Source organism: Taudactylus pleione, unplaced genomic scaffold (genome assembly GCF_031769625.1).
Source record: "Taudactylus pleione unplaced genomic scaffold, aTauple2 ptg000162l, whole genome shotgun sequence".
Lineage (NCBI taxonomy): Eukaryota > Metazoa > Chordata > Amphibia > Anura > Myobatrachidae > Taudactylus > Taudactylus pleione.
Genome location: NW_028284564.1, coordinates 4,134,625 through 4,160,223, shown reverse-complemented (window position 1 = coordinate 4,160,223; position 25,599 = coordinate 4,134,625). Strand labels below are relative to the sequence as shown.

Sequence of the window (25,599 nt, the reverse complement as noted above, 5' to 3'; positions counted from 1 at the left end):
GAGAATGTCATGTAGTCAGATGAGACCAAAATAGAACTCTTTAGTATAAACTCCACACGCCGTGTTTGGAGAGAGAAGAATGATGAGTGGCATCCCAAAAAAAACATACCCACTGTGAAGCATGGGGGTGGTAACATCATGCTTTGGGGATGCTTTTCTGCAAAGGGGACAGGACGACTGATCCGTATTACGGAGAGGATGAATGGGGACATGTATCGTGACATTTTGGGGAAAAACCTCCTTCCCTCAGTAAGAGCATTGAAGATGCAAAATGGCTGGGTCTTCCAGCATGACAATGACCCCAAACACACTGCCCGGGCAAGGAGTTGCTCCATAAGAAGCATTTCAAGGTCCTGGATTGGCCTAGCCAGTCTCCAGACCTCAACCCAATAGAAAATCTGTGGCTGGAGTTGAAAGTCCGTGTTGCCCGGCGACAGCCCCAAAACATGACACATCTAGAGAAGATCTGCATTGAAGAGTGGACCAAAATACCTGCTGCAGTGTGTGCAAACCTGGTCAAGAACTACAGGAAACGTTTGACATCTGTAATTGCCAACCGGTTACTTTATAAAGTATTGAGTTAAACTTTTTGATTGTCCAAATATTTATTTTCCGCAAGAATATACAAATAAATTGTTTAAAAATCATACAATGTGATTTCCGGAATATTTTGTTCTGATTCTGTCTCTCACAGTTAAAGTGTACCTATGATGGAAATTACAGACCTCTCTCATCCTTTAAAGTGCAACAACTTGCACAATCGGTGGCTGTCCAAATACATTTTTGCCCCACTGTATGTAAGTGTGTGACTATGGGCCTGATTCAGGAGTGGACACAAATCAGGTCTTTACTGCACCTTCTGTAGCAGCGGATTTGGGAAGATGTCCAAATGTCGCAGGAGCCGTCATTTGTAAAAAGACGCCCACAGCCGTCTTCTGATATTCCGCTGCCTGCGTCTGAAGATGCAGCATCGGCCAAACATCGGGACCATCACACCTATGAGCACCCCAATTGTTAACTTGTCCTGAATGTCTGTTGCAACTGAGACGCCGAGGCCAGTCTGAAGACACAATCACTGGCTGCGACACGTCCCCATATATGGTCCCCCGCACGTGGCCCCGCAGGGAGACGAGCCATTCCGGCATTCCGGGCTCCGGAGGATTGTAGATTTGACCTAATCCTGATTTTTTTTCATTTCTGTAAGTTTGTGAGGAGAGCTGCTAGTGCTGTCACCAAGTACAGGGGGCGGTTTCGGGCAGTAGGCTGGACTACTGTATATAGTGGGGAGGAGATCCCCGGCCCCAAGTGCCGCTGCTGCTGCTGACGTAGCGGCTGTACACATACTATAGTACAAACAGATGCTGCCGGTGGCTGTGCTGAGATGGTCCGGGCTCTGCTACTAGTGTGCCTGACGCTGTACACACTGTCGTTGTCGGAGGGTTACAGGAAGAGAGGACCCACCGTCACTCATAAGGTACCGGGGTTGCTGCTGCAGCGATGTCACCGACACTTACCCTGCTGGAACCGGACACCCACATACATGTACTGCACTCTCCGAGTGGCTGTGTAGTTGGTGTTTAAAGTTGGGAGGATAATTGAGGCTCTAGGTGGGGATATATGTGTCAATGCTATTCATAGGTCACATGCATTCTTCATGCATATCTATCTATCTATCTATCTATCTATCTATCTATCTATCTATCTATCTATCTATCTATCTATCTATCTTTCTATCATCTCCATCCAGTGTTTTTAACTAATTCATAAGGCCCACAGCCTAACTCGAAAGGACCATAAGTGTATTTTACTTTCACCAACTCCGAGCTATAGCAGGGTTTCCCTAGTCTATTATTCTGCATTTTAAATGTGGATGTGATAAATATTTTCCACCTAAATTTGCAACGTGAAAATTTAAATTTTCACTTGAATTTAGTAAGAAGCGCTTGCCTGGACACAGGCTTTGTCAAGAACCCGTCACTGTGAAAAGATGGAAGTTTCCTGCTCCGGACACTCTGGGCCTGATTCAGACCCGGTCGCAAGTGCTGAGCGCTCGCAACCGGGTCGATGGTGGCCCAGAGTGCATGCGCACGACGGAGCCGGCTCCATCGTGCGTATGCACGAGACCCGGATAGCGACGGGTAATCCGTTGCTCCGGGTCTCGCACCAAAGGGGGCGTGCTGTCGATGTTGAGTGACAGCACGCCCCCTTCGGTGAGCGGGCCGGGGGGGGGTGGCTGCCCAGACGGAGGCGTTCCCCTGAGAACGCCTACCGTCTGGGGGCTGCCCCACTGACATCACAAGTGATGTCAGTGGGAGAACTTTCGGCTCTGTTTGAGCCGAAAGCTCTCTGGGGCTTGCGACCACGAGACCCTACCACAAGGGTCTCGTCGCAAGCCCGATGGTCGCGATGGTCTTAACCATCGCGACCATCATCATGGCCGCTCGCTGTAGCTGTGGGTGGTCACCCACAGCTATGCGAGCGGCCAGGAGGCCGTTCTAAAAATAACAAAAAACCCGGGCCTGATTCAGAGCAAGCGCTCTGTCAGAGCGTCCGGCTCTGAATCAGGGCCTCTGTGCGTAGTGGACATGCACGTTAGTCAGCCGCACATGTGTCACTGAGGGGACACTGGGGATCCCTCTCCAAACAATCCCTAACAGAGTAGCCGGGGAGCGTTCCGGTGGATCCCATAGTGCATGGTGTAGCCCATAGGCTACAGCGGCTTATGTAACCTTCAGATGGCATTAGCTGCGGGGTCCAATATCTGGAATGCATTGCTTTCCGTATCGGTAAATTTGGCAGCATTGCTTCCCCCATAAAAACCTATGGGGGAGGCGGTTGCCTGCGGTAATGGAGGGATCACAGCAGGTAGCGGAGATATCTGTTGTGGTCCCTCCTTAATACATTTGGGGGGATACTTAGTATTTGAGGTAAACCCCTAAAAAAACGGGTGTTTTCGGGGACTCAAATACATTTTGATAACTGGGCCCCTTAGACTTTGTTAAAGTCAACCCCCCCCCTCACAAAACTGAAAAAAAAAGTCCTTTTGGTGTAATTTAAAGACCATTATTGAATACTGTTCCGTAAAATCTAATGTTCATACTACAACCTGAGTGACAGCCTAATTGAAGTGTACATTCATTGGTGCATACATAGTACACTAGCCTATTCTCCCAGGATGACCGGGGCAGCTACTTACCTGTGCATCATCCATCGCAGGATTCGGTATATGCCCTGATGCGTCTAAACAGCCTGAGCAGAGTGAGTTGGGGTTATGGTCATATAGGGTGGGGGGATAGGGGGGTGGGTATTTCTCTCTATTTACAGTAGCTTATTTTTTGGAGACAATGTCTAATGTATATCCTTTTAGTTTATTTTTCTTATTTTTACTATTTGATTGATAGATGTCAATTTTATGAAGACAAGTTGGTATTGGGTGGTTTAAGCTGGTGAAGGGATATACCCTACACTGATTCATTTCTAGAACTACATTTAAGCTCATTCTATTGATATTTTGGAGTTGTGTTGTGTGGGACTGAAAGGCGCCTTCGGTTCCTCACGTCACTGTCACTACAATGTAAGAGTCTTTGTATTTGCCGACTATATGTATTCTTTGAAATAATGTTACTGTATGTGTTTGTCCCGGACTTGACACTGTCGAGACGTTCGATCTGCACTATACTTATACTGTGCTATGCCTATGTGATATTACCTTATATTTGATTATTCTGTATGTATCTGATTACTAACTGTCAATCTCTGGATTATTTTGTATCCGTTATGTCTCCTTGGTATACAGTTTTCTTTGTGGGTAAATTGTCAAATTTTAAAAAATAAACACAATTAAAAAAAAAACAAAAACAGCATGAGCAGAAGTTTGAGGGCTCCATTTTATAATGGTACTAATTTATTATTATTATTATTATTATTATTATTATTATCCTTTATTTATATGGCGCCACAAAGGTTCCGCAGCGCCTTACACAGTACATAAATGAGCACACAAGAAAAACAGTTAATAGTAATACACAACAATGCAGGACAAGGACAAGGTTATAAACTCAGCTGCAAAACACAAGCAGCAGGACATGAGCAACCAGGTGTTAGGTGCCATTGTGGGGAGTTAGGAGTAAATTATACTATAAGTAGGGGGAGGAGAAGCACGTGAGGATGAGGGCCCTGCTCGTGAGAGCTTACATTCTAAAGGGGAAGGGCAGACAGACAGGGGCGACACTGAGGGGTAGATAGTGAGGAAGGAGCATGGAGCAGTGGGTTAGGATATGTGCTGCGGAATGTGTGTGTATAAGATGACCTGATGTTATGTAAAAATTAAGTCCTTCATACATCTATCTCTATGATAGAAAATAGATTGTTTGTGTTATTTACATGAGAGATGTACAAAGTAAAGTAGAAGCACTTTAATTTGTGTGTTACATTTTAGCATCTATATACAGCCTGACAAGAAATGCAGCTATTATGGGACTGTCCCGCCATCCTAATACAGTAGTGACTACTTTAGTCCCAGCTGCTGGGTGCTATGCCATGCTCCTGTGAGTGGGTGCATCTCACATGCTAGACCCACTCACAAATGGGTGCAGCCATACATGATGTGGTCCCACAGGATGTTGCAGTACCCGGGCCCAGAATTTCTCTTGGCAGCCCTGGAGGTGACAGACAGAACGAGGAGGGAATGGGGCTTAGTAGTGGGGTAACAAGACCATGGAGGGAGGTGGTTGAGAGTGGAGGGATAGGAGAGGTGGGGGAAAGAAGCAGAGGGTTAGAAGCAGTCTGATGAGAGAAAAAAAGGAAGAACAGCAAGTGGAGGAGACAGGAGGGGGAAGAGAGGGATGGATAAAGTAGAGGATTATGTGGACATAGAATATGGGGGTTGTGTGAAGTAAGGGTGTTCATGCTGTGGACAAGGTAATAATTGAGATGTAAACTGGAGTGGAGGCTGTGAGATATAGAGACAGTGTGGATTAAAGTTGTTAAATGTTCAAAAATACATGTAAAGAACAGCGCTGTTAATGTATGAGCGCAGCTCCAAAAGTGATATATAAAGGAGAGGTGTGTGAGTAGTGGGTGCAGGAATTAGTTTATAAACAAATGATTAAAGTGGATAGATGTGACACAATTGGAAAAGGCAATACAAATTGAATGAGGACAAAATTACAATGTACCCGAGCTGATCCAGTCCGAAGTGTTCTGATCAACAAAGATCAATCAACAAGAGCAGTACACAGATAGGGAAGTATTTGCAGTGTCAAAGCAGTGAGTGCAGTAAGTAGTTGCCTGGATATGCATACAGCAGAAGATGGTGATTTTGTTCATTCACATAAGTATGTTGCTTGTTGTGTAGAAAGTGTTCTGGTTTTGAGTTTCTTTTCCCTCAGTTTTCCTCCAGTTTAACTCCGGCGTAACTCCGTAATTGCCGGTGACATTTTTAATTGAGTATCACAGTGACCCTAACGAATATGCCGCTGGCATTTAACAAGTCTCACCACTCTGATGAGGCCCAGTGACAGTCACCTCTTCGGCAGCATCATCCGTTGGCAACCTACGGGCTGCTGAGTATTGCACATGTATGACATCGGTCTGCAAAAGCGCATTGCGATTCCACCGGCTGGGACTCTGCAATGCCTGGAAGGCTTCGCTAAAGCTAGAAAAGCTTTGCAGTGTCCCTATTGTCAGCAATGGGGACTGTACCCCCAGCGCCAACTATAGATGACATAAGCATTACTGTCACAGAGAAGACAGAGAAGCCGTAAGCTAAGTGGTATTTTTTTTTATAACTAAAAACTTCATTTTGGGTGGAATTAGCTATAGGAAAAACTTATTTCAGTTTTGGGTGGATATAGATTTTTGAAAACAAATAAATGTTTCACTCTGTTAGCTGCAAATACAGTATGAGATAATAAATACCTATATTATTATTGGAAGGCTTGTATGTTTTACACAAGGACTATGGGCCTTTTTTAATTTAACAATCTAGAAATAACAATCTTGATAGATTGGAGAATGAACTATTTTTCTTCCATTTTGTCTTTCAGTAAATTCCATCTTGATCAATGATCCTGAGGTGCTTTCATTCCTGTAGTGTCCACGCTAAGCTTGTAGGCTACGGGGCACATACCACAAAGACTGCAGATAGTCTGACCTTAAAGTTGTTTTTTTTTGTTAGCCTTTGCCTCATTATGTACATGGTGTCACATTCACTAGCTTATGAGAACACAACTTTTCATGTAGATGTGAGGAAGGATTCTATACTCACAGTTGTGTGAAACATTTTTACACATACTGTAGGTATCTGAGTACTATGTTACATTATTCTTCTGTATTGCAGGTTTTTTTCGATATAAAGATCGGAGATAGAAATGCAGGACGCATTGTCATTGGTCTATTTGGAAAAATTGTGCCAAAAACTGTGAAAAATTTTGTTGCACTGGCAACTGGAGAAGTAAGTATTTCTTTATTTTATACAGCTGACAATATATTTAGGGGTGCAGTTAAAGAAGGGTTTGACTAAGTCTTCCTTTACTTACACAGCTTAATTTGGGGATTAATAGTTATTTATAATTATTTTGTACCTTTGGGGCGCTTGTCTGGCAGATTGTTACTACCATGCCATATTCATGTTGGGGAGCCCCTTAGTATATGAGAATCTCATCCTTGTCTCTGCATATAGAGGTTGCTATACAGTGTCCAGGGCTCAACACCCTGGAAAACCTGGAATGCACAAGTGTTCTGCATCAGTGTAATCCATAATGCTGATTGGACGGCTGCCGAGACCTAGAAAGGGTATACTTTCAGTATCCCGGCACAGGGGATGCCTGCGATTACAATAATGACGACGGAATCCTGACACTTGTTAGATTCCCGGCACCGGCATCTTGAAGGTAAGTGGTGGGGCTGGGGGGAGGGCTAGGGTTTAGGGTTAGGCACTAGGGAGAGGGTTAGGCACTGGGTCTGGGAGGTTAGGTTTAGGCAATGGGGGGGGGAGGTAGGTTCAGGCACCGGGGAGTGAGAGGGGGAGGGTTAGGATACTTACCGACAGGTGTCTGTATTCTAACCCTGCCGGAATCCTGAGCGCAGAAGTTAACCTGCAGTTCTTCTTTAAGGCTAGGCTGGCCTATGTGATTTCAGTAGTCAGTCCAGCAGTAAAATGTCAGCCTGCTGTATATTCATAATATCCCATGTTATGCTGGGCATACACGGCCAGATAAAATGTCTGTCAGACCGACAGACATTTTATCTGGCCGGCTGCCAACCGCAGATGTCGCCGGCATACACTGTGAGATTTCTCTCACAGTGTATTCGGCAGACATCTGCGCTCCACCCCCAGGGGAGGAGACATTTCCCTCATCCTTCCATAGGAAGGAACACAGGAAATGTCTGTCTGTCGGCCGCGGCTGGGCATACACTGCCCGATGCGGCCGACAGTTTAACGGGAAATATCGCATCGGATGGGCATGCTGGACAATCCGGCATGCCTGACCGAGCAATATTTAACCCTCTGTCGCCACAATTATCGGGGCGATCCGCCGATATCAGGCGGATCGCCCCGATAATTGTAGCGTGTATGGCCAGCATTAGCAAACAAGGGTTTTAGAAAAGATATACTGTAGAAAACTGTTGCTATTTGGGAAATAATTCCACTTAACCTGGTAGCAAAATCATCTGCTCTGCATGTTACAGTCTCTTGTATTCATGATTCAAATTGTCCTCAACGTATAAAAGAAGTTTTGCAATATTAAATTACATAGGGTGCCAAAAATATAATCTCCCAGTTTAAATAGCTGTTGCATATTTCCCATTATGTATATACACTTTTAAATCATCATATACAAACCAGCCAAATGACAGCTGCACTGTTACTTGCAGAAAAGATTTAGTAACATGCTCCTACCCCTAACCAGAGCTGTCTTACAGCCTCAGCCAGAAAAGGGGGTGTAAGAGGGAATAGGTGGTGTGAGCAGGAGGACCAATCACAAAGTAAGAAAACAAATGCTGCTTGTGGTTGGCATAATTATATTACTTAAATAGGTCATAATGATATGGGCGACCTATCGATTTTTATATGTAGCCTTTATCTTGAAAGAAAGATGTTGTTTCCTGGACAAAAAAGTTACGGTTCAGAGAATTAGGGGTAAATTTACTAAAAGTCGGTTTTTAATTGATTAAAACATTGATGTTGTGTTTCAGGGGCTAAATCACACATTTACTTACAGACTATTTTTTACATCAATGTTTAAGTGTTAGTAAATGTGCGATGTAGACCCTGAAAACACAACAGCAATGTTGATTGCTTTTTAGTCGACCTTTAGTAAATTTACCCCTTTAGTCTTTTCCAAGTTACAATATTAAATAATGCTGAGTGATAAGTTAGAGGCAGAGCATAGAGAAGGATTGGGGGGAAGGGCAATGATATTTAACAGGGTCCTTATCCTCTGTACTGACTTGTCCATGTTATCTTGCCCTGGGGAGCTCTCCATGCCCTCCTGTGAACTTACTTAGGCTCATTAATAATATTCCTCTGACTATCCCGTGACAAGGAGGAAGGAATAGTGCAGGAGATCAGCACATCTGAGTTACAAAACCATGGCCTTCTGTGTATGCTCCATAAGAGATGGTGCTAATAGTGTGTGCACAGAGTGAACGTGTCTCCCATTCTTCCACTGTATTCAGCACTGCACTGTTCATTTATATCTCCCTATTGTACTTTACCTTTATACTTCCCCAAAACAATCATATATCCTTTCATATAGCAGGGCTATTGGATAATAGGATGGGTGTAAGGCGCCCAAGAGATACCAGGCAGAAATGAATCAAATTCTTATTAGGCGAGTACAAGCCATTAGTGCCACACCCATGCCCCGTGGCAAACATATTCTGTGGCTCATCTACATTTCTACTATAAACAACCATTGTGGATGTCTTTCTGCCTTTTTTGTGTTATAGCTGCTTCTTATAGATTACATAAATTAGCACAAAGTCGAATAAAATATGGTGTACTGAACAATATGAGATACAGTAAGTTCTACAGTGAAGTGATAAGACCAGCTCTATTATTTATATATTTCTTCCTTTGTACATCAACTTATAAGTGCGCAGTGATAAATACAAATGTAATATCACTAATCATATAACTCAAAATTACAGAAGTATTTCTGGAATCTTACTCTTGGGGCTCTTCAAGCTGCAGATTTTCTCAGGCATGGTTAGATGTTCACAGAGCATTCGATATACCATGCAATAGGTGCTCAATTACACGTCCTCTAAATAAAAATATGCCCTATGGGCCTGAATCAGCAGAGGATGGAATTGCAAAGCCAAACACAAGCAGCTTTGCAATTCCATCCTTGCTAAAAACGTAAATGCAGCAGGAGGTGTCTAACCCCTCCTGCTGCATCTGCGATAACAAGCGCTGCGACTGAGGTCACAGCCTGGGATCACCATTGCGAACATCTGCAGGCTGGCCGGCATGCGACCAGCAAGTCCTGGCCTTGCCACACCTGGAAAACGGGACAACACGTCCCCATTTCCAGGAACATAGGCTACACCCGCACCGCCCCGTAAATGCTACTGCCTGCGTGCAATTGTGCAGAACAGGTCCTGCGCATGCGCAGATTACAGATAATACATGCACTGGTGAATCAGGCCCTATGTGTATTTATTTGTGAGTATTTATTGTGAATATTCTATTTGTGAAGCACTTTCCAATCGTGGTCGAAAGGGGGGTAGGGGGGAATCCTGCAGCAGTGTCCACAATAGTTAGCGACCCACACCTACGGATAGGTCCAAAATACTAGTAATAATTATAAGTGGCAAACTATGTCTTGATTTGAAATGCTACGATCATATTTTTAGTTTCCTTTTTTTACAAAATCCAGGGCACTTTTAGAAGTAGACAATTGTAGAAGGTTATCTCTGTGGGGAAAGTGAGTGGAGGATATTGTCAGTACCAGCTGGCAGATGGTTGTCATGTGTGCCTAGGGGATGCGGTAAGGATGCAGATGCCGGAATTCCGACACTTTTCAGAATACTGGCGCCGGCATCCCAATCACCGAAATCCTGAAGGCAAGTACTGGGATTAGGGGGAGGGTTAGAGCACTATGGAGAGGATTAGGGTTAGGCTGCGGGGAGGGAGGGATAGGGTTAGGATTACTTACCTGGGGGCACCGGCACTCTAACTTGGTTGGGATGCCGGTGGAGCACCAGCATCCCGTACCCAACCCGTGCCTAGTTACTTCTGCTTTCTTTATAAGCTGCATTATAATAAGGACCTTACTTGTAGTTTGAAGTAAATCCAGCTACACGGTGCAATTTGACACTTTAGCAAAACCATGTTGCACTGCAGGGGGTAAACTTAATGTGCAGACAGATTTAGGCTTGGTAGAGGGCTCATCCTAGCTGAACTCCAACTCGAACTGTTCAAATAAAACTGCCCAGTATATGGGGGGGAATTCAATTATGTGCAGCGTTTGCAGAGCGGGGAAACATTTTATTATTCAAGAAAACTGCATTTTCCCCATGTGGTAAACCATGTGTTAATACCTGGGCCAGCGCTTCCATTAGGCAGCTGCCTAAGGGCACCGGGATCTGAGAGGGCGGCCCGCTGAGGCTTCCTGGGAGAAATACATTTTAGTTCTGTTTTTAAACATCCACTTTATCAGCTACACCACTCTCATTAATTACCATATATGGCATGCGGGCCTATTTCGGGTGGCACTTGGTGACGGCAGGAACAGATCTCTGAGATCCGTTATGTTCCTCCATTAACTACAGCCCACTTCCCTCTCTTCCAATTGGCCGGAGGGGACATCTGTGGGACAGCGTGTGTAGGTCAGGTCCCCTCATTTGCGACACACCGTGACCTGCCAATCTCCCCTGGTACCCGGGGCTCCTCTGGTCCTGCTTTAGGGACAGCCACTTCCACCAGTACCCCATGCACGTTAAGATGACTGTAGTGATGAACTCGTGGCCACACAAATGCACCCCGTACTCCGAGATGATCACCAAGCTCCTCCGTCCCCACAGCTCTCAAGTGAGTGTGACAACCGCCTTGCTAGAGTGTGGGAAACCTTGCACCTGCCCTGGTTAACGTTGTCTAACCCATAGATTCCGCGCAAAGTGCTGGAATTTATAGGTTTCTCCGCACATTTAATGCAGAAGTCAGCACTTTAACTCAGAGTTTTCATTCCAGCTCCTGAGGCTGCAAGGAAAAATCCACCCTCTGGGGCTTAGCACACAGGGTTCCCACAGCTAAATGAAATGGGCAGCACGTTCAATTAGCTGCGGAGTAAACCCCGCGCTTAATTGAATTCCGCCCTGTGTGCGCTACATATTAAAGCATGTCGACATTCGTTTGCACCCCTTCTATCACAACATGGCATGTCTGGATGCAAATTTGCCTCCTTAAGCTCTATTTGCATCTTACTGTAAAATAATAAATGTGCAAGTACTGGAATAAATAAACCGGTGTAGTGGTTTAGCCCAGTAAATGTATGACCCATATATCATTGCAGCTGGAAAATGAGAGAGAATGTATGAGACACAGTTTGAATTCCTGTGACTCACTCCTATGTAATGCTATCCTCAGCAGCCCATCACTGTGTGAGCACAGCAGTGCATGTAATTACAGTGCCCACCATATACAATGTTTAAACTTTGTTTCCTTTTAATTCAGAAAAGTTTTGGCTATAAAGGCAGCAAGTTTCACAGAGTTATCAAAGACTTTATGATCCAAGGAGGAGATTTCACAACCCCAGTTGGGAAAGGAGGTAAATTTCAGCCTTCTCAATACACACTAAGGGGTATATTTACTAAAGTGCGGGTTTTGGAAGTGGAGATGTTGCCCATAGCAACCAATCAGAATCTAGCTATTATCTTCTAGAAGGTGCTAGATAAATGTTAAGTACAATCTGATTGGTTGCTATGGGCAACATCTCCACTTCTAAAAACCCACACTTTAGTAAATATACCCCTAAGATGTCACATATTGGAGGTAATCTAGACGTCAAAGGATATTCCCACTTTCAACATGGCATTTCTTTCATTTAAGTACCTATCTGCTTCTGACCCATATTGAGTTATATAGCTACCAGTGGGCAGTATTCAAACTTTTCTAATTGCGAACAATTTTATTTTCCAATAGAACACTCTTAACTTCACTTTAAGGAGACTATCACAGTATTCATGAATGTCCATATGTTTATTGGAGAGAGGGAAACTGGTACAATATGTATTCTTTTACAATATTAAGGATCATGATAATGCTACTTGTGTTGCAGGTAGGAGTATCTACGGAGACCAGTTTCCTGATGAGAACTTTAAACTCAAGCACTATGGCATTGGCTGGGTGAGCATGGCAAATTCAGGACCAGATACTAATGGCTCACAGTTCTTCATCGCCACAACTCGGCCGTTATGGCTTAATGGAAAGCATGTTGTGTTTGGAAAAGTGATTGAGGGCATGGTAAGTACTGACAGCATTCTGCAAACCCACGAACAAAGCTTTACTGTACTTTTTATTAGCAATCAGAAGATTAAAATATGTAAATAGACTTGCTAAACCTCAAAAACATAAACTACCTACTTTCCCTTATTAGCTTAGCTGTGCACCGTAGGAAGAATCTGTTTCAGAGTGTGGGTTTGGCACATAGAAACATAGAATTTGACGGCAGATAAGAACCACTTGGCCCATCTAGTCTGCCCCATTTTTTAAACATATTATTACCTCAACCCTTATTGATCCTTACTTCTTCTGAAAGATATCCTTAGGTCTATCCCATGCATGTTTAAATTGCTCTACTGTCTTAGCCCCTACCACCTTTGATGGGAGGCTATTCCACTTGTCCATTACCCTTTCTGTGAAGTAATTTTTCCTCAAATTTCCCCTGAACCTACCACCCTCCAGTTTTAGAACATGTCCTCTTGTTCTAATACTTCTCTTTCTTTGAAGAATGTCTCCTTCCTTTACCTTGTTAAAACCATTTATATATTTGAACGTTTCTATCATGTCCCCCCTATCCCTTCTCTGCTCCAAACTATACATATTAAGATCTTTTAGTCTTTCCTGGTACGTTTTGTGGTGTAGACCTTGCACAATCTTAGTGGCCCTTCTTTGGACAGTCTGTAATGTATCGATATCTTTCTGGAGATATGGCCTCCAGAATTGAACACAGTATTCGAGATGAGGACGTACCAATGACCTATACAGTGGTATTATCACTTCTTTCTTTCTGCTACTGATTCCTCTCCCTATGCAACCAAGCATCTGACTTGCCTTCCTCATTGCTTTGTTACAATGTTTGCTTGACTTTAAGTCACCTGAAATAGTGACTCCTAGATCCCTTTCCTCTTCAGTACTTTCCAGTATAGTGTCATTAATACTATATTTAGCCTTTGGATTTTTGAGACCCAAGTGCATGATCTTGCATTTTTTGGCATTAAACTGTAGTTGCCATGTTCTTAACCATTCCTCTAGTCTACCTAGATCATCAATCATTTGTTTTACCCCTCCTGGTGTGTCTACCCTGTTGCGTCATCCCCTGGTGTGTCTACCCTGTTGTGTCATCTGCAAAAAGGCATAGTTTCCCTTTAATACCATTTGCAATGTCACAAATAAAAATATTAAAAAGCACTGGTCCAAGTACAGATCCCTGAGGTACTCCACTGGTAACATATCCCTCTTGAGACTGCGCCCGGTTTACTACAACTCTCTGTTTCCTACCCTGTAGCCATGATCTTATCCATTCAACTATCTTTGTTAAATAAACCGGAAAGCTTGGGATTGGATACAGTCTGCGATGTGGAACAGTGTCAAAAGCCTTACTAAAGTCTAGATAAGCTATATCTATGCCCTCCCCCCTTTATCTATTTCCTTAGTCACCCAGTCAAAAAAGTCAATAAGATTTGTTTGACGTGATCTCCCCCCAGTAAATCCATGCTATTTAGGATCCTGCAAATTGTTGGATTTCAGATAATCTACGATTCTTTCTTTTAAGAGTGTTTCTCCTTCATCCACTAGGGGACACTGGAGCTCAAGACAGTGGGGTATAGACGGTGGTAGAGTAGAGCCTGGCACTTTAAATAATTAAGAAGTGTGACTGGCTCCTCCCCCTCTATGCCCCATCAGCCCCAGTTTAGAAATTGTGCCCGAGAGAGTCGGTAGCACTGTGGGCTGTCTCCAGCCCTTTAGTATTTTGTTTATTTTAAATTTATATTTACACGTGAGGACAGGCAGACTGCTTACTGTGGCAGTCTGCTTGCTACATGGGAGCCGCCGGGAGGGCACCACACGGCTACTGCAGCCTGTGTCCGGTGACCCTGAGGGGGGACCTTAAACAGAGTCATCGGACTCCATGAGGACCCGCCACAACTGAAACCGGTTCGTGTCCGGGTTTCCTCATTTGCCCCCCAGCCCAGCAACCCGGCCGCAGCAGTTCGTAAGTATATCCCACCACTCCTGACTAGCTGGAGTGGTGGGCCAAAATGCTGGGCTCAGGGACAGCGCGTGCTGCGCGGCTGTTATACAGCCTCCTTCCCCCTGCCAGTAAACCTGGCAGTGTCGGAGCTGCAGATGAGACCCGCCGCTGCACTCTGCAGTCAGCGTCCGGATCTCGGGCTTATCCCTAGCCACTGATCCCCCTCCTATTTCATGAGGGGATGGATACCGCGCGGGCCCCTCTACAGTGCGTGTTATACAGATGGCAGCGTTGGTGATAGCGTGATGCTGCCGTGGCTGTCACTGAGAACGCCTGCTCCTCCCTCCTCTATGCAGGGAGGGAGAATGCCACGTCCCGCTACTACCATAAGCCCCGCTATTTTATAAGTACATAACGGGGCTGGGGCGGGGCACAAGAAGCCGCTCAGCGCGGCTGCTCGTTGCCGCACTGGTGCTTGTATGAGCGGAGCACCAGCGCCGGCTTATGCTTAGAGCCACATGAGAGCGCCGCTGTTATTCACAGCGCTGTCGGCTGTGGGTTGCTGCGCCGGTGCTTTTATGAAGGAAGCATCGGCGTTAGCTCTTACAATCCCACTCCCCCCCTCAGGCGTCCTCCCTGGCAGTTTCCCCGTTCTAATTAATGAGGGATGGAAATGCATGTTTAGCTTGAGGCTATCTCCCCACCCCGCCCTACTGCACAGCAGTGGCGCATCAGGGGTCATGTCAGGCAGCACCTACATCGCGCTAGGAGAGTCCCCGTCCCCTGTAAGCATGTGGGGGGTGATTTTCACAGTGTGTGCCCCCCCCAGAGGTTTACCGCCACTAATGTGGCGATGGGGGCGGAGCTTAACGGCGGGCAAGGGCAATTTTCCCTCGGTGGTCTCCTGCTGTCTTTGCAGTAAGCTTGGGGGCTTTTTCCAGCATAACCCCTCACGGAATCGGGCGGGGTTCCTCACCATAGCGCGCAGTCCGCAGGCGTGCGGGTGCGCGCTCAGGCACATTAGCCGGAATTTCCCAGCTGTGTAGTCGGGAAGGATGTTAGCTGTAGCGGATCCTCCTTAGTCCCAAGCGGACCTGTTTCGCTCTGCTTGTGAGCACTGAGCTTTCGTTAGGCGGGGCAAGTTAGCATTATGTGTGTCTGGTGTTCTGTCTCCTACATTAAGTAATACAGTACACAGCTTAGCGCAAGGTTGACAGATAATGCACACCCACTATTGGAGTCAGCGGGCAGTGTAGGGCTCGCTGACTTCCCTCTAGCTGATAACTACTTCGTAAATGGAATGAGAGAGATCCCTTCCGTTTCTGTATGATGACGTCATCAGCCAGTGTCCAACGTCATTCCCTACCATTGAAATGGGCAATATAATCTTGTGGCGAGCCACCGTGCCTGCTGCGTGGTGTGCGGAGCAAGCCCGCAAGGGGCCGTCTTTATTTCCTGGAAAGTGTGGGCAGAAACCTCCACTTCCGCCCTCACTCACGTCACTTCCAGGTACGGCAACGGAAGGGGTTTTATACTCTTCCATAACTTAATGCCTCCAGCGTTGGAAGGATGTTAGCTGGGTTAGGTTTACATCTCTTCCATAGCATATTAGTGACCTGCTATACAGAGCTGGTCGCTCTGGCCTGCACTGGTTTTGTTTTTAGTGCAGTTGTGCCAATAATCCATATCTCAAAATAAATATCCAGATACGGAGTTAACTTCCGATAATTTCAATTTACCTTGGGAGTAAATTGCATTGGGAGTACGCATATCTATGTGTAGGTAATTATATCTTATGTGCTCGCTTCGGCAGCACATACAATAATTGTGACGGTACTCCGGGATCTACCCTACTCGGGAATGAGAGCTCCCCAAATGTGCTGGCCATCCCTGTTGCCCAGAATTAAATGCTGGGACACCCACATCTCTAGCGTTGTGCTAACTGACTTCTCCTATAACCAGAGTGGGTTGGGGTCTTGCACTGCAGCGCTACCCACTGCACAGTTTTCTAGTTTAATATGAGGGCTCTGTCAGTAAACAGGTAGCCTACGGACTCACCATGAACAAGCCCATTTTCTTATCTGGGAAGAACAGAGTGTTGTGCAGTGCGCCCCACTTGCACATTTATTTTACTGAAGCACAGCTCCCTAAGCTGATATTTTCTGAAGGGGCTGGGGGTGTTTTTTCCCAAGGAGAGTACTCGTAACAGTCCGCCATTTTCTACTACTAAGCTATATACATAGCTCACTTTAAGGGATAGTACAAATTAGTGTGTGGATTAGGTTACACACTTCTGCATTACATATGTATGTGTGTATGTCGGGGTCAGACCTGGTTAATCCTCGGAGGGGAAGCCACCTGGTATTCCAGGAGCTGTAGGCTATGCATAAGATCATATATATAATATATATATATTATATCTTGTGTGCAAGCTCCGGCAGCATGTAAACTAATTTGTAAGCTGGGTTTTATGTCCAGAGTACAATAGCTTAGGTGGCTCTATGGAATAGTCATATTCTGCAGCTTACATTGTGACAGACACAATTCCCCAATACCACTACAAGTACCACATACATGTGGTGGTCTTGTATGTCCACACATGTATATAAAGTTATACATAGGTACATAGGTGCTCCCGGGGCACTCATGTCTAGGTCCAGCTCAGGCTGTTCATGACTCTTAGGTCTGAGCTATTGCCTAGCATCCTTGGACAATAGTGTAGTTCTGCCCCATCCGTTAATACTTGGCACATAAGCCGCTGTATCTAGCGCTCTGCAATATTGCAGCGCCTCTCTGCAAGGGGCCTATTATTATTTAAAACTGCAGTAAGTATCTCTAGTGGCGCACTTGGTCTGCGCCTGGTACTTATAAGACATGCTGACTTTTCTCAGAGATTGACTTCTCATGCAACTATGTATATGTCTGTATGTAAGGCTGTGTATCCCACTCTTCATATGCAAATTTATAATATTTGGGAAAACCTGCTTACAGCCCTAATTGGGGTTATGAATAAAAGTATATCCCTTCCTTCTTTAATTGGGATAACTAACATTCTATATTTGGGTATCTTCTCAGTATATATACAGTATATTCAGGTACTCCATAATATTGACTCGTCACAGTCTAAATATCCACCAAGAGGTTCCTACTCGGCAATATAAGTATTGTATTTTATATTGGTATGTGACCACTTTCAATGTCAAGGGTCACTTGTGGGGATCCATGGAAATTCTATGTATACATGCAGAGGGTCTTAGTTAATATCTTACGCTATCTGGTGATTCTGCCTCTTTGGCTATATGCTCTTCCCCATTATAAGTGTTAATGTAATGATACTTACACTAGCAGGGTGTTTGGGGTATATGTGCATTCTCTATATGAATACACATCTCTAATGGAACACTCTCAGATAAAGTCATTGAATGTAGTCCTGTTGTATGACCTACATGTCTCCACTAACAATTCTGCTAGTTTCTACAGTATTTTCTACGACAATATCTCCAGACTGAAGTCCAAGCTATAGAGCATTGGGTCTTTGACCACCGATGTTACTCTTTATACCGGATGGGTTGTTGTGAAATGGAAAAGGTCAGTGACATTCTACGTAGCATCCAGAGGGCTTCTGGTCACTCACAGGTGAGCAGGCTCACCCCCTAATCCTCCGGAAGAGGCTCCTGATACTGCAACCTGACATTACACATCAGTTATCCTCAATTCTGCACCCTAGCTTCTGTCCTGGCAGACATTCGCCCCCTTATGGTACCTGTACACGTTAGTTGGCTCTACACCTTAGAGCCTTCGTGGTGTGTGGGTCCATCCAGCATAGAGATTAGTGATATGCTATTTTCTGGGCTGCGGTGCATTTTCAGGCTAGTGCACAGGTTTACATTACGTACGTCAGTCACAGGTCCTGTTCCTATTTTGTTTTTTTCTGTTCAGTATCTGTTGATACTTTTATTACACTGACAGGTACTTTCATGTTGACCTAGGGCTCTAGCCTCACTATATAGGATGCTTCCCTATTTGGTGTCTCGCTTTCCCGGGGTGGCTGTTGCATCCATGATTTTCAGCAGCTAAGGTATCCCAGTTGTTTTCATACTGTTACGGGCCAGAAGCTGCTACTGTCTACACGCTTCCATTACGTTGGAAGGCGTCCATTTGTGGTTTTCTCTTCCGCTGTTGGCGGAGGTTGATTGTTTTTTTTTTTTTCCAGGTGAAGGGTCTTCGTCTGAATACATGGAAGGGTTCCAGTTGCGGTTTTATTCCTCTGTTCCAGACTGGGTTGTCCTGTTGTCTGACCCTCTGTAAAGAATTGTTGTCTCAATCTTCTCGATGCCATCCCTGTCACTTGCCAGTGGAATCTCCACTGGTTGGTGACTTCTACGTTTTAGCTTTCCGCTGGTTGAAATCCACCTAATTAGTTAGACCTCAGGACTGGTCCTGGACGACAGTTCGATATATGCCTCTGGCCTTCAGATATACTCTTTGTTAAAGAAGTTTGTGGACGGGATCTGTATCAGTTATCTGTATAATTCTACATATATCGATATAATTTATGTTCAGCAGTGCTGGTATTCTACAGTCTGCGACTGTTGCACCTTCCTGTTTTAAACTCTACTACAGTTTTGTGGAGTTTTATTCTTGAATTACCGCCCCTTTTCCTATGGACTCATGTTGGGACTCACTGCTCCCAAGGGTCTGGGTCGGTTTGTTTTCAGCTATGATTACGGTGTTCTGACGATTCTAATCTTTGTTGTCCACTAGATACAGCTCTTGCCTTTCAATTGGGCCTAAGGTTCTTGGCGGTCCTTGTTACGGTTGGCCGCGGGTTACGGCAAGTTCTCAGCACTTCCCACCCAGGAGGTTGGCTTTGGGACGTCCCCACTGTCTTGAGCTCCAGTGTCCCCTAGTGGATGAAGGAGAAAACAGGATTTTGGTACTTTCCGATAAATCCCTTTCTCCGATTCCACAGGGGACACTGGACGCCCGCCCAGTGCTCTGTACCTGCCGTTTTGTTGGCTCATTATATGGTTGTGTGACTGCATGTGTTCCCTGCGGTGGGTTCTTCTATTCTCCTTCAGCCGGTTTTGTCCGTTCTGTGGTCTTCTCCTTCTCCTCTTTTTCCTGTTGTCCTCCGTCTCCTCTCGGGCTCAGTTTCTTAAACTGGGGCTGATCAGGCATAGAGGGGGAGGAGCCAGTCACACTTCTTAATTATTTAAAATGCCAGGCTCTACTCTACCACCGTCTATACCCCACTGTCTTGAGCTCCAGTGTCCCCTGTGGAATCGGAGAAAGGGATTTATCGGTAAGTACCAAAATCCTGTTTTCCATCAATTTCCCTACTACTGATGTAAGTCTCACTGGTCGGTAGTTGCTTGCCTCTTCTTTGCTTCCACTTTTGCGCAGTGGGACAACATTTGCTCTTTTCCAGTCCTCTGGAATTACTCCAGTAGCTAGTGACTGGTTGAATAATTCTGTTAATGAGGTTACCAGCACCCCTTTTAGCTCTTTTAGTATCCTTGGTTGTATCCCATCTGGCCCCATTGATTTATCCACTTTCAGTTTTGAGAGTTGATAGGATCTTCTCCTCTGTAAATGTGTTTGTTCCTGCCTCATTTTTCTGATTACACCTGCAACTTAACTGTGGCCTCTTTCCCTCTCGGTGGTGAATACTGAACAAAAATAATTATAAAAGATGATCAGCTATTACATTGTCTCTCTCAACAAGACTCCCTCTTTCTGTCTTTAGTCTTTTTATTCCACCTTTTGTTTTTCTCCTTTCGCTATACTTAAAAAAAAAAAAAAAAAAAAAAAAGGTTTTGCCCCCTTTACCCACTGACTGCCATTTTCTCCTCAGCTTTTGCCTTTGCACATCTGATTACTTTCTTAGCCTCCTTCTGTTTTGCAAGATATTCCTCTTTGTCTTCATTATTTTGTGTCTGCTTGTATTTCCTAAAGGCCATCTTTTTTGTTTTCACAATACTTGCTACCTCTTTCCCAAACCACACTGGCTCCCTTTTCCTTGTGGTTTTCCTAACCCTTTTGATACAAAGGTCTGTTGCCTTTAATACTGCACTTTTTAAATGTTCCCACCTCACCTACACTCCTTTCAAGTTCCTCCACTCTGCCAAAGATTCACTTACACATCTTCCCATCCCTGCAAAATCAGCCTTCCTAAAATCTAACACCTTTGTTTTTGTTTTGTGCAGTGAGACCCTACCTGGGATGTATTGCGCAGGCATGCACCTGCACAATATAGGAGCTCCCGCTAAGGCTCTCTTGTGAGTGGAGCTATAGCCCTTACCTAAATTTTGCTATTCTGTCCCTGCTGACTTCTAATCTCCTTTTTGAATTTTCAGACAGTGCTTTATTATTCCATGTAATACATATGTATCATACTGAAATAATTGCTTGTGCGAGTTGCTCTTTATATGCAGAGGTAACAATCGCACAAGTCATGTGACTACTCTGACCTAGGGGCTGCAGTCCTCCCTCAGAAAAATCCACCACCCCCAGCCCGCACACGGGCACTGTCTTCACATTGGAAGCCCTTTCTTCTGCTAATCATAAGTTGGATTGCTATTAGCAGAAAGCGGTTCCACTGAGAAGCCACTTCTGCTGCTAGTACGCCAACGTTATCTGCCCTGTAGGTGCAGCAGCCGATGTAGTTCCTAGAGGCTGAGTTGTCTGTCAGTGCACGGTTTTTTTTTCTTCCCTGGCTGGATTTTCTGCGCATGTGCAATGAATACTTAGAGTCCAGAGCGGTGCTGACCTGGCCTGCAACCCAATATATACTAAAGGTTTTTATACTTTAGGTAACTGGATAAAAATCAATTTGTTATCCAGAATAGACCCTCTGTAGGATGGTTGTGGGATGGCTCTTTTGGTATTGGATTTTCCTGGGTTCAGATAAAGCATGAAGCAGGTTTCTTACTGCCTGATAATAGATGCTAGACGCAGACCAATATGCACTTACCAGTTTACAATTGCCAAACATTCCCAAGTGAATAAAACCATGGGCTGCTTCTGCAAGGCCTGAGAAATATGCTCTGGAGACTACTAGTCTATCATGTCCATCTTTCCATACCAGAGGCCATTTGGCAACATCCTGTAGGGAACACAACTGTCGTATCTCAATAAATTTTTATTCATTGAGTGTTTCAGAAGGAACCGTACATCGACTGGTGGTGGAATCTATAATGACTTATAGGTTGCATTGCTGCTTCCTTAGTAGATTCTCCTGCTACCTATTTGCAACTGGATCTGTGTTATATGTATGTATTTATTACATCCAGCAGCTGAATTTTCTAAAAATAAAATTATGAAATATTTAAAACTATTTACAATCCCCATATGTCTATGCAAATGTGAAATACTACCTCCTAATCCATCATCTGCTCCTCATGAGGTGCAGATAATAAAATATGTCAGGATTCAATGTATTACCCCTCTTCTATCTTAGTGTTTGGAGGTGCCATAAGGGCTTGCTCTTAGTAAATGGAATAACCTAAAATGCTGTCTGCTCCATTAACAAGAAAATCCACTGCTGCCAGTGCTCCTATAAATGTAGGGACTAGGGGGGAATCCCAATTGCGGGTGTGAAATAAAAAGAAAAAAAAACAAAACTCAGCGGCGCTGGATTTTTTCCACAGCCGCAGGGTTTTGCTATTCAATTAGGGGACTGAAAATTTCTATAGAAATCACTGCGTATTTTTTTTTCTCACACCTCCCAGAGCAAGTCTGATTTTTCCTAAAATCGTTAAGTTTAGGAAAAATCAGTGGGACTTGCTCAGAGACCCCGGCGGCACCCCCCCTGAGGACTAATTAAGTAATTGGAAGTTTCCAATTAGCTTAAGTAGTCCTTAATTTTCACCTTCTGAAGCGGTGTCCTCTGCGTCCAGCGTCGATAGCCAGGTCTTCTGCAGCAGGGTGTGTGATCCCGACCCCCCCCCCCCCCCCACACCGCGCATGTATGTATACAATCGGGACGCTGGCAGCCTTAATACCAACAGCAGGCTTCCCGACTGTTATATCCCGGCGAGGGTGAAATTCCGGGCGTCTAGATGTAGATGCCTCACATTTTCCCGACGCTGGGAGACAGGCGCCCGGCATCCCGCTCGAAGGGATGCCGGGCGCCGCGAGCGGACAGCCCTGGGGGGGAGGGTTAGGTACTCCCCCGGGAGGGTTAGGGGTAGGGAGGGTTAGGCACCCCCCCCGGGGGACTTGGGTTTAGGCAGCGGGGAAGGGGGAGGTTAGGGTTAGGCACTTGGGAAGGTTAGGGTTAGGCACCCCTAAGGAGGGTAAGGGTTAGGGGGTTACGCTAGTAAGTACTTACCTATCGACGATCGGGATTTCCAGCGCTGTCGGGCTTCTGCTGCCGGGAGCTTTTGTTGGCCAGGCGCTGCCGGGAATCAAACCGGCGGTATTTCATACCGATTCCCCCATGTATGCCCCACTTCTGGAGTTGCCACTGTTAAGTCCTTAACACTTTCACTAGGTTTTTTCCAATTGAAGACTTCACTTGCTTTGTATTTTTCATTTTCTCGAAAATGGCAATTGAGTTTTTGAATTTTAAAGGGGAGATTGTGCCTCACACCATTGTTCCCATCACAGGATACGGAGCCTGCCTGTTCCAGTCCCTCTCCTATATCATGTATAACACTCAGCCAGTGGCTAAGGAAGTGCATGAACTAATTGTGAGGCACATGGTGGACAACTGGGAGGAGTTTTCCATCATATTCCTTGACAGCAAGGGAAACAACTACAACAGCTTCACTGAGCACCTCCTTGACATGTCCCAAACCATTTACTTATGGTGGTTTATGCGAACTGGTGGCAGCTGGGCAACTGTCCAAGTTAGTTTTCGAGGTTTACTGCAATGGTGAGATCTGAGTATTTCGGTGCTGAACATCAGCCCATGGGGAGGCTACACTTTACACAAGACTTCTCTAGGGGCCATTGCAATGCGTACCTGCCACGTGACCCTCAAAGTGTGCACCACACCTCCCCTCCCCCAGCCCGACTCAGTCTCACACCTCTCACAGGCATTATCTCTTCCTATCCCTAAGAAGGCTCCTGCCAAACGTCGTGCCAGATACACCCACGCTAAAATATAAGTTAACTAGCTGAATGCCCGGGTTTAAATCTTCACGTTATTAAGTTTTATGTGATGTCATCCAAATCCATCCAGTGGAAGGCTCAAAACAGGCTCCCTGGGTCAAAGTTCTGCCTGTCGCACTACGCCGTGAGGTCCGACCGGGACCCCAACCACTACATTAGGCACCCCAGACCAATTGCCACCCCTTTGTGAAGTTTTCATTCAAATCCATCCAGTGGAATAGGCTCCCCGAGGCAAAATTCTGTCCAGCGTACACCAACGGGAGGTCCGAACGGGACCTCAACCCCCTAGTATGTCTTCTGGGATCCAATGTTACCGCTCTGAAGTTTAGTCCAAATAATGTGATGCCGTCCAAATCCATCCACGGGAAGGCCCAGAAAAGGTTCCCTGGGTCAAAGTTCCTAACTGCCATTTTTTCAAACACCACCTGTGACATTAGGAGCTGATTGGCTGGTACCTTATCACCATTCACCTTATCTCCTAACACAGCTTAGTAAATAGACCCCTGTATCTGAAATGGTCAATGGTCATCTGTGCTATTGCTGCATAATGGAAGTGTTTTTCTCTTGTTCTTTTGACTATTTGCATTAAACTGTTCAGGTAACACAAAATGTAAACTTATTTACATTATTAAGGCCACAAAAGGTGGCAAAATTATATTTTACTCGTTACTACAACTAATTTCTTATGTGAATATATTTTACATATGATGATTCGCATCTTGTAAAAATGGCTTTATCAAATATATATTGATACTGGGAACAGGTCTCACACACTCTTTGGTCATCCATGACTATTCTGCACAAAACCTTATGGCATTAGTGCTGTTTTGCTTTTCATTATATAAACAACCGGCCTTCCAATCTCCTGCTATGTTATCCTGGCTCCTGTGTTATGTTACTGGCTCTCGAGTAGACCGATTCAAAAAAGTACAGATGTGTCCACATACATCTTACCTCCATGCGCTACAAGTCGCATCAAACATGAGCGCTGTGCAACTCGGTAGCACCGAGCGTCTTTTTGTGCAACTTTTTACCTTCAAATGCATCTTACTAGCAAATCAATGCCAATAGGACGCACAAGTAGCTTCTGCTGATTAAAATGATTCAAGCATGCCTATATTCTGTGTGCGACTGCTGGTGTATCTGCATGCGAAATGCTATGTTATGTTGTCAGCGACTGTGTGTGACATTTTGCATGCAGATACACCCGCAGTCGCACACAGAATATAGGCATGCAACATATAATTTTAATCAGCTGCTCGTGCATACTATTCGCATCGCGTTACCAAGTCACACCACGGCATGGTGCTATTAGAAGGGCTGTTTAACGCGCAAGGAATTAAGATATTTGTGGACATATATCTGAGATCCTCCTTGGCTGGAGGGCTCACCCTTCACTAATACATATGGACCCAACTTGGTGGCACATCTGCATGTGGACATATATCTCTCTCTCTCACAAGATATCCAAAACACAAAGTTTTAATTTTATGCTCACCTCTCACGGAGGTCCTAATAATAGAAATCTCAAGGTGTCTTTCAAGCTCACCTTTCTTCCTGGAGGTTATAACGATAAATCTTCTCTTTAACAAGAAATCCTACATTAACTTTCCCTAGTTTTTACTCTATGAGCCGTATTCAATTTGAGTCGAGCCGCGATACTTTTTCGCGTCCCGAACTTTTCGCCTACTTCACCTGTTTTGTAGGCGGAAAAGTATTGCGCGTGTGCCTGCTTTACCCCGTATTCAATTTGAAAGTACGCGAAAACGGGACCCGGCGAAACTTGAACGGGCGGAAAGTACTGTCAGATTTGGGGAAATCAGCCTGACACCCCAAAAGATGCTCTGACATGGGGGTTCACTATGGTACGCCCCGATTTGGCTTGCTGAAGGTATTTGGTGTTTGTAAACGAGCTCAATAGCTGCTAAATAGCGTTTTCTATACGCGATGCAGAATAGTATTCAGGAATATTTTTTCCAGAAAATAACTTATCCCAACAAATTTGGGGTAATTGAAAATGGGGGTGCGCATATTTAAAAGTTGCTAAAGTGAACAT

The 25,599-nt window shown here is 44.9% G+C and overlaps 1 protein-coding gene across 1 annotated transcript in view; it reads left to right on the top strand.

Moving 5' to 3' along the window:
• Nucleotides 1-1,284: 1,284 nt before the first annotated feature.
• PPIC (peptidylprolyl isomerase C) overlaps nt 1,285-25,599 on the top strand; it is a 41,301-nt gene continuing 16,986 nt past the window's right edge. Inside the window, exons 1-4 of the mRNA XM_088475158.1 lie at nt 1,285-1,474; nt 6,341-6,454; nt 11,684-11,777; nt 12,288-12,472. Of these exons, the coding sequence (XP_088331284.1) occupies nt 1,382-1,474; nt 6,341-6,454; nt 11,684-11,777; nt 12,288-12,472 (486 nt within the window). The 5' untranslated portion in view covers nt 1,285-1,381. The remainder of the gene's footprint in view (nt 1,475-6,340; nt 6,455-11,683; nt 11,778-12,287; nt 12,473-25,599) is intronic.